The following is a 13,475-nucleotide window of genomic DNA, read 5'->3' on the forward strand; positions in this document are numbered from 1 at the left end:
TGTAGATAAGCCTACAAGAGGAGAGGCTGTACTTGATCTGGTTTTGGGAAATTAACCTGATCAGGTGTCAGGTCTCTCGGTGGGAGAGTATTTTGGAGGTAGTGATCACAATTCTATCTCCTTTACCATAGCATTGGAGAGAGATGGGAACAGACAAGTTAGGGAAAAGTTTAATTGGGGTGAGGGGAAATATGAGGCTATCAGGCAGGAACTTGGAAGCATAAATTGGAAACAGATGCTCTTAGAGAAATGTACTGAAGAAATGTGGCAAATGTTCAGGGGAAATTTGCGTGGGGTTCTGAAACCCAAAAGTGTGTATGGTACCGGAGGAGATAGCAAAGGCACTTAATGAGTACTTCAGTATTCACTACAGAAAAGGGTCTTGGTGATTGTAGGGATGACTTGCAGCAGACTGAAAAGCTTGAGCATGTAGATATTAAGGAAGAGGATGTGCTGGGGTTTTTGGAAAGCATCAAGTTGGATAATTCACCGGGGCCAGATGGGATGTGCCCCAGGCTACTGTGGAAAGTGAAGGAGGAGATTGCTGAGCCTCTGGCGATTTCTCTTCCCCCCCCCTTTTAAAATTTTATTCCCCCCCCCCCCCAATCATTGATGGGGACCGGAGAGGTTCCGGAGGATTGGAGGGTTGCAGATGTTGTTCCCTTATTCAAGAAAGGGAGTAGAGATAGCTCAGGAAGTTATAGACCATGAACATTTGGAGAGGCATAATATGATTAGGGATAGTCAGCATGGCTTTGTCAAAGGCAGGTTGTGCCTTACGAGCCTGATTGAATTTCTTGAGGGTGTGACTAAATACATTGATGAAGGTAGAGCCATAGATGTAGTATATATGGATTTCAGCAAGGCATTTGATAAGGTACCCCATGCAAGGCTTATTGAGAAAGTAAGGAGGCATGGGATCCAAGAGGACATTACTTTCTGGATCCAGAACTGGCTTGCCTACAGAAGTCAGTGGTTGTAGATGGGTCATATTCTACATGGAGGTTGGTGACCTGTGGTGTGCCTTGGGATCTGTTCTGGGACCTCTACTCTTCGTGATTTTTTTATAAATGACCTGGATGAGGAAGTGGAGGGATGGGTTAGTAAACTTGCTGATGACACAGAGGTTGGGGGTGTTGTGGATAGTGTGGAGGGCTGTCAGAAGTTACAGCAGGACATTGATAGGATGCAAAACTGGGCTGAGAAGTGGCAGATGGAGTTCAACCCAATGTGCGGTGGTTCATTTTGGTAGGTCAAATATGATGGCAGAATATAGTATTAATGGTAAGACTCTCGGCAGTGTGGAGGATCATAGAGATCTTCGGTCCGAGTCCATAGGACACTCAGAGCTGCTGTGCAGGTGGACTCTGTGGTTAAGAAGGCGTACGATGCATTGGTCTTCATTAATCGTGGGATTGAGTTTAAGAACCGAGAGGTAATGTTGCAGCTATATAGGACCCTGGTCAGACCCCACTTGGAGTACTGTGCTCAATTCTGGTTCCCTCATTACAGGAAGGATGTGGAAACCATTGCAAGGGTGCAGAGGAGATTTACAAGGATGTTGCCTGGATTGGGGAGCATGCCTTATGAGAATAGGTTGAGTGAACTCGGCCTTTTCTCCTTGGAGCAATGGAGGATGAGAGGTGACCTGATAGAGGTGTACAAGGCATTGATCGTGTGGATAGTCAAAGGCTTTTTCCCAAGTAGGTACAGAGGAGATGTCAGGGGTAAGATTTTTACACAGAGAGCAGCGAGTGCATGGAACGGCAGCGGTGGTGGAGGTGGAAAGGATAGAGTCTTTTAAGAGACCCCTGGATTAGGTACATGGAGCTTAGAAAAATAGAGGGCTATGGGTAGGCCTAGGGAGTTCTAAGGTAGGGACATGTTCGGTGCAGTTTTGTGGGCTGAAGGGCCTGTATTGTGCTGTAGGTTTTCTATGTTTCTAAAAAAAAAAATGGGAATCCCTGCCTTAAACTTTGCCTCTATTCAACCTGTGCCTTTGAGACTTTTGTTTAACGTCTATCCTATGAATTGTTTAGGATAAGATACAGTGCCAACTGTGTTATTCTAATATCTATGTTGTAATCTGCAGTGTTGGGAAGCATCTGTTTTATTTGGGAACCTTTACAAAAATCCTGCTGGAAGTTGTAATCTGAGACTGAGTTCTGTACACTTCCAGCATTTGGATGTTTTAAAATTTCGGTTATTTGCAGGATAATATAAATCTTGTTGCATTTCATACTATGCAAGTAGAAAAAGGGGGAAAAAATCACAGCTAGTAATTGTGAATTGCTAATGATTACAATCTTAAGACCGTTGGGTTTCTTGTGTGTGAGTTATTATTTATGCGTTAGTAATGCCCTGCCTCCTAACTGCAAACTGATGCGGAAACCACTTTTTTTCCCTGATTTCTGGGCATTCCATTTACTAGGGAGAACTGTGGTGCAGCGACCACTTAATTTAGTAACCAGGATATAAGTAACTCATTGTATTCAATCTGAACCATGTTGCTGAGAATCACAACTGTACTAACACAGTCATTTTTAGAATGGGAGGAACAGCTGCTGCCTCAGCTCCAATGACCCAGGTTCAACCTTGACCTTGGGTGGGTTGCTCTTTATGCAGAATTTGAGCATTTGTGCTGTAGCAGCAGGGGCATTCCCTGGTTTCCCCTTCCATCCCACGTGCATGACAATTCAGCGTCAGCTATAAAGTACTCCTAGTTCAGGTGGGTGGCTGGAGAGTTGGGAGAAAGAGTGTGAGTGTGTATGGCAGAGTGGATTACAGGACGATGGGTGAGGTACGTTACTATTGAGTGAGTGCTAATACACAGCAGAGCCTTAATGGGCCAAATAGACGACACCTCTGAAATTAAGAAATATAGGCAGCTCCTGTGATACATAAGGGGTCTGTGCTTGACACCTGTCCATAAGTAGATTTCTCCAGAAAACAGAAATGCTTGTTTTCTGTAGCTAGTGATATATTACAATAATACATCGGGGCTTTGATGTTCTATCATTCATTCTATGGATGTCTGTGAAGAGTACAAATTTCTGGTTGTATACTGTGTGTGTATGTGTATATAATTGTGTAAAGTCAGATTTCTGTAAGTCAGGTCATTAATAACTTTGGGAGCCCATGCATGTTGATGGGGCCCATGCTTGTACATGCAACTGAGAGAGGGGTGTGTAGCTAAGTTTTATTGATGTGGAGGGTTATGGTATATGATATTTTGCCCCTCTACCGCATTCCACATATTTCCTGCCTCACCTCATGGCTCTGTTCTGGATTTGGAAACCATTGGAAATACAAGCGCAAGTTGAGGAGAACTCTAGGGCTGAGTATTCTGCTTTAGGTTCTTTGGTCTCTCTCTGTCTGTCAGTTTAAAATTGAAACTCTCTGCAGTAAACCTGTTGCAGATCTCCAGTGAGTGTATCTGGGCACATCAAAGATTTGTATTAATTGTTGCAATGTGTGTTTTAGGCTCAAAAAATAATAGATCACAGAAGAAAATATGAAAGGAAATCTGAAGAAAAGGCCCTGAAGGAGCGAATAGAACGGGCTAAAAAAGCAAAAGAGGAACACGAGAAAGCACGCAAAGTAAGTATCAAGGTGTTATCTTTCCTTGCTCATGTAAAGGTGTGAATTCTAGGTGAAATGGTTGTGTGTGTTAGATGTTCTAGGTCAAGTTATCTATTTGCATCTATTATGAATCGGTGGGCCTTTGAAAAATCCCTGGATCATATCAGTTGCTGTAATCTATGACTTAGTGTATCACCTAAACAGGTTGCTGGTTTATACCTTGGATACCCCTATCAACAGAACCTTACCGTAGACATTTCCTTTGAACAGTAGGTAATGTAGCGTGGTGCTTAGAAAAACTATTGCTGTAGGTATTTCTAGAAATGATGCATCAATTGTGAAGGTATTACTAAATTTATAAATTGACTGAAGAAAGTGATGGCAAACTGCTTCTGTGGAAAAGTTTGCCAAGAACAATCATGGTCATGGGTAGACCATAATCACCCACGCCATACGACACGGCACATAATGAACAGTATTAATTGAACTAAATTCCTCAAATTATTGCCTGACATGCCTGTTTTGCTTTGTGAAACCCAGTTGTAGTGTGAATCAAAATTAATCTCGTTTTGTGTTGATTTATCACACTTGGAGAGAGTGACTGAGAATGCCATGATTAAATGGTTGAGAATACTTTGATTTCACTGCTTGTTCATAGTGATATGCGATTAGATAAAGAGGAATTAGGAGGACTAAATCCGTTTTGTACTGGTGTGACTGATGCTAATCCAAAGCAAGACTTATGTCATTTGGGGATTTATAAGTGGTGCTGGTCGATAACTCTGTGAATTGTGAAGACGATCAAGAATGAGATAAATGTGTGAATACTCGTGCTCTTTTTTACTATAACATTTACTGGACTCTGACTTGGATATGAGTTAGATCCTTTGATTATGTTTACTCAACAAAAACATCCTGAACGAAAGGCCTGGACTACCAGTTGACCTGTGGTACAGTTAAAGTTCCCTGTTAATTGTTACCAGACTTTGTATTTTATTGAAGCTGCATTCACTTCTTTTTTAGGAGGAAGAGGCTCGTCGCGCAGGAGGTTCTGGGTTTGGTGGCATGCCAGGTTTGTTTCTCTACTTGTGCTGTTCTTCTTTAATATGTACTGTGAGCATCTTGTGGTAGAGATTCTGGGGGGTGGGGGGGGGATGGGGAGCTGGTGGAAATAGTTCTTAAAAAAAATTAGGGTTGGCAATTCTGGCAGAGAAATATTTCATACTTGTATTTTTATCGGTGGTGACCCCCAATACCTTGTGCAGTATGTGCTAGGTAGAAACTCTTAATTTTAACCAATTGTACTCTTGTTAAATGTTGATGTTTTGTATTGGTACAGCTAAAAGACTGTCAAAAAATGGTGTCTGTTTAAGTGGTTGTCAAATGCAACAAGTAGTGTGTCACAGGCTGTTGCTGGAAACTCATCTTTTTTCCAGTTGATAGAAATGACTCTGGAAGCACTGAAGATATACTTGCTAAGTTTGCTGATAACTCAGACGAGTAGAGGTTAGATGACATAGAGGTTACGAAGAGAATAAAGTTAAAGAGCTGACAACTGTTATATAATATGGAGGAAAATGTAAAATGGTCTATGTTGACAAGACAAAGCAGCTTGTTCATCCAAATAGTTGAGTGATTGTAGATCTGAGATGGACAGAGATGTGGGTGTTCTGGTACACAATTAGTGTGGAAAGCTGCTTTGAAGGTACTGAAAGTCATAAAGAAAGCTAATACAGATTGAGTATCCCTTGTCTGAAATGCTAACAAAAGCCGCACAATAGCATCAGGAGAATACCTGATTCAGCTATTGAACGACAACAAATGCAGCAGGCTTTCCGTGTGCACCTACTAAGCCGTGTTTTGATCCAAAGGTCACAGTACACTAATTGTATTTTACTTTAGTATCAAAACAATCAGCATTGTAGACTTGTTCTGGTGTTAGGTGTTCATCAGTGACTATCTTGGCAAACTCACCAATTAAGCTCTGTTCTGCTTTGTGATCAGCAGATGCTTTATCTTTAAAATTTATTGCCGTTCCATTTCTTAAATTTCTGCAACCAGCCTCTGAATATTCACAAATACCTTCAATTTTCAGTTCCCCCGATAGATCTTGGCTTGTTTCATTATCAGCATAGAGTTAAGCAGCTTATGTTCACTTCGCTGACGAATCCAGTCTTTCAATACACAATCGAGATATTCATCTCTCGCTTTATGCGGTGTTTTTCTATTTTTCATTAACTTTTGTTCATTATATACGTGATGTCACTTCTCATAACGGTCTGTGGTTCACAGGGACCTGCGCCCTGTGGAATTTTCCATTTATGACGTCATGTCAGCACTCAAAAAATTTTCAGAATTCAGAGGTTTTCGGATTTTGGAATTTCAGATCAGGGGTACGCAACCTGTAGTCTTATTGTTGATTGCTAAAACATAGCATGAAAACATAACCAGGGAAGCTTTACCTTAGGGTGTAAAGAGACTGCATCTGGAATACTCTGTATGGTGTCAGTCTCCTTATTTGAGAATGGATGTTAATACATCAGAAGCAGTTCAATGAAGATTTATTAAACTAATGCCTGATATGGGCAACTTGTTTTATGAGGAAAAACTGGACATCCTAGGCTTGTGTTTGCTGAGGTTGAGAAGAGTGAGAGGTGAATAAATTGTCCATTGATGTGGATGGAAAGCTGACTGACAGGAAACGGTTGGCATAAATATATTTCTGAAGGACAAAATGTGATGCGTGATGTGCCACAGTTTGGGTAATGGGATCTCAGCTTCTGACTTTTAACAGGAAAGATGTAGAATTGAGCACCACTGTTTAAAAACGAGTTGCCCATTTGAGACTTTTGCAGTGGTCATGTTTGGTGCTTTTATTTTACAAAGGGTGATGAAGCAGTTTTAAAATATTCATAAGGCGAAGGTAGGTGGAGGGTGGAAGGTTACTGTGGTAGACGTATATATGGAGTTGAGATTATGATTAGATCAATTGTTAGATAAGCTTAAGGCTAAATAAGCTGTTTTAAATGGTAACCTTTAACGTAAAAATCGGTACTGCCCTTGTGAGTTGTCCATGTAAGACCAGACTTGCCTGATTCAAGCTGTTAGTAGCTGATCACAAAATGGGACCATCCCCGGGTTACATTTCTTTCACTCTACAAAAATGGAAACACTGGTAATGTAGGATTTTCAATTTAATTTTCACCCTTTTTTTTACCTGAAGGTGCTATTGGTTGCTGGGTCAGTTGTTTCACAGGCACCTGTAACATCCAGATTATTTGCAAGAATGGCTTCTTCCGTTGTTCTGGGTTGTGAATATCAGCTTGCTACTATATGGTGCAGTGGTGCTAATAGAATTGCTACCTCAGTTGGGACAACATGGGTTCAATCCTACCTGTGTGCACACTTTCCCTGTCCTGTGACTATGTGAAGTTTCTCTACTCCAATTTCTTGATTTAAAAAAAAATAAAAAAAATTTTAGTTCTCCAAAGATGAATAGATTGGTTAATGAACTATTTAAATTAATCCGAATCAGGTTTGTTATCATTGACCGGTGTCTTGAAACTTGTTTTGCAGCAGCAGTACATTTTTGAAATATAAAAATTACTGTCAGTTACACAAAAGGAATAGCTATGTAGTATTCAAGGGTCATTTAGAAATCTGGTGAAGGAGAGGAAGAAGTTGTTTCTAAAATGAGTGCGGGTCTTCAGGCTCTTGTACCCTCCTCCCTGATGGCCATTCTGAGAAGAGGGCACATCTTGGAAGGTGAGAGTCCTTAAATGCTGGGGCGCTACCTTTCGAATACGTCCTCGACGGGGAGAGGGAGGGAGCCTGTGATGGAGCTGGCACAGCCTCTTTCAATCCTCCGCAACAGAGCCTCCCTCGTTGCAGTGGTGAAACCAGTCAGATTCCATCCACCATATATGTGTGGAAATTTGCCAGAGTCTTTGGTGACATACCAAATCTCCTCAGATTGCTAATGAAGTGTAGCCACTGGCATGCCTTCCTTGTGATTGCATCACTATGTTGGGACCAGGACGGATCCTCTAAGATTGTTGTGCCCAGCAGCTTGAACCTCCTCATTTTTCCACTGTTGACCCCTCAATGAGGACTAGTGTGCATTCTCCCAACTTCCCCTTCCTGAAGTTCACAATCCATTTCTTGGTCTTGCTGACGCTGAGTGCAAAGATATTGTGAAACCACTCAACTAGCTGATCTATCTCACTAGGAATGTAGATTGTGGGGGAAAAGTTAGTGGAGGACGTAGGAGTTTTCTATAAATTGGTGTAGACTAGACGAGCTGAAATTCCCTGTTCCTATACCATATGAAAATGTGGGATGTGGAATTCCAGAATTCTAGCTAAGTCTGACTCTGTTCTTACCCAATGTTGTGAAACCATTTCTTCTTCTCCCACCCCCCGTTGTGCTGCTTTTGCCTCTGTCTATGCCACAGATTAGGGCAGCACAGTAGCACAACACTTTACAGTTACAGTGACCCCTGGTTCAATTCCTGCTGCTGCCTGTGAGGAGTTCTCCTTGTGCGGGTTTCCTCCCGCAGTCCAAAGACATACAGGCGTCCCCCGCTTTATGAATGTTCACTTTACGCCGCTTCACTTTTACAAAAGATCTACATTAGTAACCTGTTATTGCAATCCAAAGAGGATTTTCGCTTTTACGAGCATTTTTCCCATATAAATTAATGGTTCTTTATGCCATTTCGGATTAAGAAAGGTTTCATAGGAACGCTCTACCTTTGTAAAGGGGTGGGGGGTGGGGGGGAAGACTCCTGTACCGGCTGGTAGGTTAATTGGTCATTGTAAATTGTCTCGTGTGTAGGCGGGGTTTAAGTTGGGGATTGCTGGGCTATGTGGCTCAAAGGGTGGGAAGGGCCCTATTCAATGCTGTATGCCAATAAGTAAAATTTTAAAAACATCTAAACCGTTAATGTACATTGTAAATGGTAAGCACTGACCCTGTGGTGCATCTTTGGTCATCGGTTTCCAGTTACAAACAAAACCTCTCTCATCGCCTGCTGCCATCAATAACCAACATGGGATCTACGGTAATTTGCCAGCTCCCTGGATCTCATGGCCTTTAAGCTTCTTGACAGGTTTCCCATGTGGGAAGCCCTTATAGGCTTCATTAAATGTATTTCCCTAATCAATATGTTTTGTAGCCTCTCAGAAAAATTGGTCAGATGAAATTTCTTGCTAGCCAAACCATCCAGAGTATTTGATTAATCTGTCATTCCAAGAAGATATGGGTGATCCACTGGTCTTTGTAGTTTATCTGTTACAACTGATTTTCTAGTAATCATTGAAGGTGTTCACAGTACCCATACAGGACCATTGCAGTCAGTATCCTGAAATTCTGCTTCATCCTCAATTTTGTTCCCTTCTGTTGCTTTTAGGTGGTTTTCCAGGGGGAATGCCCGGAATGGGGGGGATGCCCGGAATGGGGGGAATGCCTGGTCTGAATGAACTACTTTCTGATCCAGAGGTGCTTGCAGCTATGCAGGTAATGGAAGCAAACCATACAATGCTTTAGACAGTTTTTACAGCTATAGAATAAGTTTATTCTTTTTAACCTGGGGTCGTGATTGGGGGTATGTAGAGTGTAGATTTGAATCCTCTTGTGTAATGATACAGCAGTATTTCAGTCAAAGAATCCATTTCCTGTAAGGTTCAAATTGTCGATCTGAAAGGGGTAACAACCAAATCCATTATCTATCCATAGGTTTCATGTATAAAGGGACACCATCCCTTTCAGGTTCCCCTCAAAGTCCTGACTCGGAAATGCATCATCAATGCTAGCTTTAAATTCTGGAACTCCCATTCCAGCTCCACTACTAAAAGTACCTCAGCTAGAATGGCTGCTGTGATTCAAGACAGCAGCTCATGGCCATCTTCGAGCATTTAGGAACGACCAGTTTACTAGTGACAAACATATCCACAAAAGTGAAACTAAAGCTTCTTTCCACAATGTCCGGCTCGGTCTACTTCTGATTGATGTGTTGCACAACAAAATGGTTTTTATGTCTGTCTCTACTCTCCTTATGAGGGTGGTAGTTCCCTTTTTTTTGCTCCCTCCCACTTAAAACCCTGCCTAAATGAAGTATAGCTCATTTGGATGTTTTGCATCTTCTCCTGTGCTTATTTGTAAGCCAAGGAGCTGCTCTTGTTTTGTGAAAGGAGGGCCAGTTCTCCTCTGCCTTTTACCCATACTGCTCCCAAAGGTGGTGACTTGTGCTCCACTGATGGATTTGGGATGTAATGTCAGGGACAGGTGAGAATTAGACTGTTGCTCAATAATGTTGGTGCAGACCCCTATCCAGCGATCCTTCTATGCTGCTAGCCAAGAACAATTAGAATTTGTGCCCACCTCTGATCTCCCCGGAACTCCACTTTGCCTGAAAAGCAAAAGAAAGACTTGGAAATCCGAACTAAATTCAGAAAATGCTGGAAACACTCAACAGGTCAGGTTTCATCTAGAGAAGCAAATGGTGCTAACATTTCAGGTCAAACACTGTTAGTTGTGATGAAGGGTCTTTGATCTGAAACATTAGTGATGCTTCTCTTCCCCATAGACACATCCTGACCAGTTGTGGCATTTTATCACCTTTTCTGAGATCTGTCAACTTGCTGCAGGCAAGAAAGCAAAGTTCACATCTTACCCAATATAAAACTCAGTGTTGCATTCTTTATTCGACCTCAGGGAACCTTAAAAGTTGACAAATTTAAACCTTGTGCACATGTGCTGGCATTTATCATGCATTATGAATTGCTTCTCTCTGCAGGATCCTGAGATCATGGCGGCATTCCAAGATGTGGCCCAGAACCCAGCCAACATCTCAAAATATCAGAACAACCCTAAAGTGATGAACCTCGTGGGAAAGCTTTCAACTAAGTTTGGTGCCAAACCTTGAGGGGCAGGGTGTTCTATGCAACATCCTAATTTCAGCCCTTGCACCCCACCACCTTGCACTACTTGTGTATCTACAAACCTCCTTCAGAATAGCCCGCTATATTTTTTAGTCTTTTTCTTACAGATTGATTTTTTTTTGGGAAATTAAAAAGTATATGAGGAAAATGCTCTTACACAGAAAATCTCATGCTACTTACTGTCTTCAGTGGCCCAAATCTGTAAACGGGCATTTAATGTTACTTTTTTAGCATACCAATTATTGCTAAAAAAAAAATAAACAGATTAAAATTGCAGAACAGAAAATTTAATGCAAACTCGTTGACTGGTTTGAAAAATAACTTTTTCCTCAGAGAATGAGGTAAGCCAGTTCTCTGGGCCTCATGGTTCTAACCAATATTGGTATTATGTAAGCTGCCTTATTCTGGTGTGGCTTAAGAGCCAGGACAACAGGCTTTTTTTTGCCCCAGATCTTACGTTTAAAACTTTAGGTGCCCTGTAATGCTACAGCAAGTTCGTGCTTCAGTACCTTTGATAAAAGTCTGTTACCCAATCTGCTGCATCAGCTAACCCAGTATAAATATGCATGTTGGGCTGGGAAGAGTACCCTTGAACCAAATAGCTTATTAGGGCTTGTACAGTAACAGTATATAGTCTATTGGATAAAGTGTACAGCAGTTTGGGAGATGAACCGGAGGTCTGTGGGGACTCTTGTAAAACATCAGGGGCTATTTCAAAGAGCTGTCACTTCTGGGAAGTAAAGGGGAGATTATCAGTGTGGCAACTGTTTATTTTTTCTCCAAGAAAGATGGGTCCTACTTGAAAACAATCTGTGAATATCTGAGTGGATGTAAATATATATATGCAAAAAATGATTACTCTTGACACTATATATGTTCCTCGGCCTCTTTCAGATGATTAAATTCAAGTGATTCCAATACATTGCAAATCATTTTCAATTAATATCAAACCCAATGTTAATTAGACACTGGTTTCTTGTACAATACAATGCTTCATAAATCTACAGGTAAAAGGCACTATATTATCTATTGGGGGTGGGGAAGTGTGGTCAGAAGGTAGATCAGGTGGACAGTGTAACATAAGAGAAATTAGGCTCCCAGTAAGGCAAGAGGAAAAATAGTATAAGATTGATAAAGGGAATTCAGTATTCTAACCTGATCTTTCACCTTACTCCAAAAAAAAGTGAATGATAGTAAACTGCATTGTGCTACTGAAGGACTTTAACCACGTGAACAGTAGTTTCTGGTGTCCATGTAGAAGTTTTAACCTCTTGTGACTAAAGTGGTGTGTCATGGCTGATTGATGGAGGGGGTGGGGAGCACAAGGAATGACATTTGCTGTCCCCTCATCAGTTACACATGTTGAGCTGAGGTTAGGTTTGTGAAACACAATTAAGTGATGACTACTGTTATCTCGTTTGAAAGGAGTGCCTTCAGCCATGATTTCTTCCCTTTGTGAGTGGGAAAGCAGCAAGCTGGTTCTCTTCCCACTCCCGAGAGCACCCCCTTTCTTTAATCCAAACTGCAATAATTACATAGCTTTTTGAAAGCAAAGTTGTAGTGCTTCAATATCTGATAAAGGGTCACTGTACTTTTCAGCACTGATCTGGTGTAAAATGTACAGCAATAAATGTTCCCCTTGCTCTTGTTGTATATAGTGTGTGTGGTGTGTCTATAGAAAGAGAGAGGCCTTCAATGGCTAAGGTCAACCATGGGTATTGCATCCTAGCTGTGTAGATACCCAAACCTGGGTGGTACAACAGGGAGAGCAAACTATTACCCCCCTCTCCAGACATCTGATGAACCCAAAGGAATGGCAAAGACAGTTTGGCACCAGCAGCATCAAAGAGCTACTAGACATGGTTAAACTCAATGTCGGACTGCCTCGGGGACTCCAGCTCTGCATTTTTCACTGGGGGGGGTTTAAACTCTTGAAGCCATCCCCAAGAGTGGGTATAGCTACCAACCATGACTGTCAAGTCACATCTGCTCAAAGCAACTGCCTTTGCCCCCTTCTGTCAGTAGCAACAGGAACAGAGGTGCACACCATTGGAAGCGTGTCCCCATTACCACCCCCGGCTATAACAACCTTAAGGAATATTAATTATATCCTCTGTCCCATTGGCCATCTGCAACCACCAGTATCCACTCTCTTTCATGGGCCTGAAATGAAAGCCAAATGCTGGAAATGCCCAGCACGTCAGACGGTAGCTATGGAGAGAGGGAATCCAAATTGTGAGACACTGATCTGGGGTGAGACAGAAATGATTTAAAATAGGCAACTTCTCACGCAAAGGGTGATGAGTTGCTGCAGGAAGTGGTTGACTGGTATCAGTAACAAACTAGTGGTTGACTAGACTGATGCTAGTTTAGGGGAATATTGGCAGAATGCAGGAAATTAGGACTAGATAGTTGTCACGTCCTATGAGCTATAGGACCTCAATCCAAGCTGTAGTGCTCTGACTCAAAGAGATCTTTGAGCTCATCTTTGTCACAAGTAGTGAAATGCGTTGCTGCATCGCGTCAAATAAATCAGCAAGGATTGTGTTGGGAACTGCGACTGTCACCGTGCTTCTGACACTAACTCACTAGTGCTGTAAAACGATTGTGCTAGCCACCATGCTTCTGCGGGTCAACCAGGCCAACTTGCTGAAACTTTCCAGTCAGGAAATGGGGAAATACTGATGAGGCTAGAAGAGTTGAAACATTAACACACTCTCTCTCTCTCCACAGATGTTTCCAATCTTTTCTGTTTTCATTTCAAACCCCCAGAATATAGTTTGTTCTTGATCACGGCTGGTCTCTGTCGCCAGCTGGTTCAGGAGGGAATGAAGTTACGGCAACAGGTTAGTCCTGTCAGCCTCTCGGTGGCCAAACAGTTCCAGGCTCTTCACTGATTTCAAATGTAAAGTTTCTTTAAAATGTAAAAACATAATAAACACCAGGCTAACC

At 41.9% G+C, this 13,475-nt stretch overlaps 1 protein-coding gene across 1 annotated transcript in view; it reads left to right on the top strand.

Annotated features, from left to right (window-relative positions):
• The window catches only part of st13 (ST13 Hsp70 interacting protein), a 40,678-nt gene extending 28,502 nt beyond the window's left edge, over positions 1–12,176 (top strand). Inside the window, exons 9-12 of the mRNA XM_073034067.1 lie at positions 3,484–3,600; positions 4,606–4,654; positions 8,993–9,099; positions 10,379–12,176. Of these exons, the coding sequence (XP_072890168.1) occupies positions 3,484–3,600; positions 4,606–4,654; positions 8,993–9,099; positions 10,379–10,507 (402 nt within the window). The 3' untranslated portion in view covers positions 10,508–12,176. The remainder of the gene's footprint in view (positions 1–3,483; positions 3,601–4,605; positions 4,655–8,992; positions 9,100–10,378) is intronic.
• Positions 12,177–13,475: the final 1,299 nt, after the last annotated feature.

Source organism: Hemitrygon akajei, chromosome 31 (genome assembly GCF_048418815.1).
Source record: "Hemitrygon akajei chromosome 31, sHemAka1.3, whole genome shotgun sequence".
NCBI lineage: Eukaryota > Metazoa > Chordata > Chondrichthyes > Myliobatiformes > Dasyatidae > Hemitrygon > Hemitrygon akajei.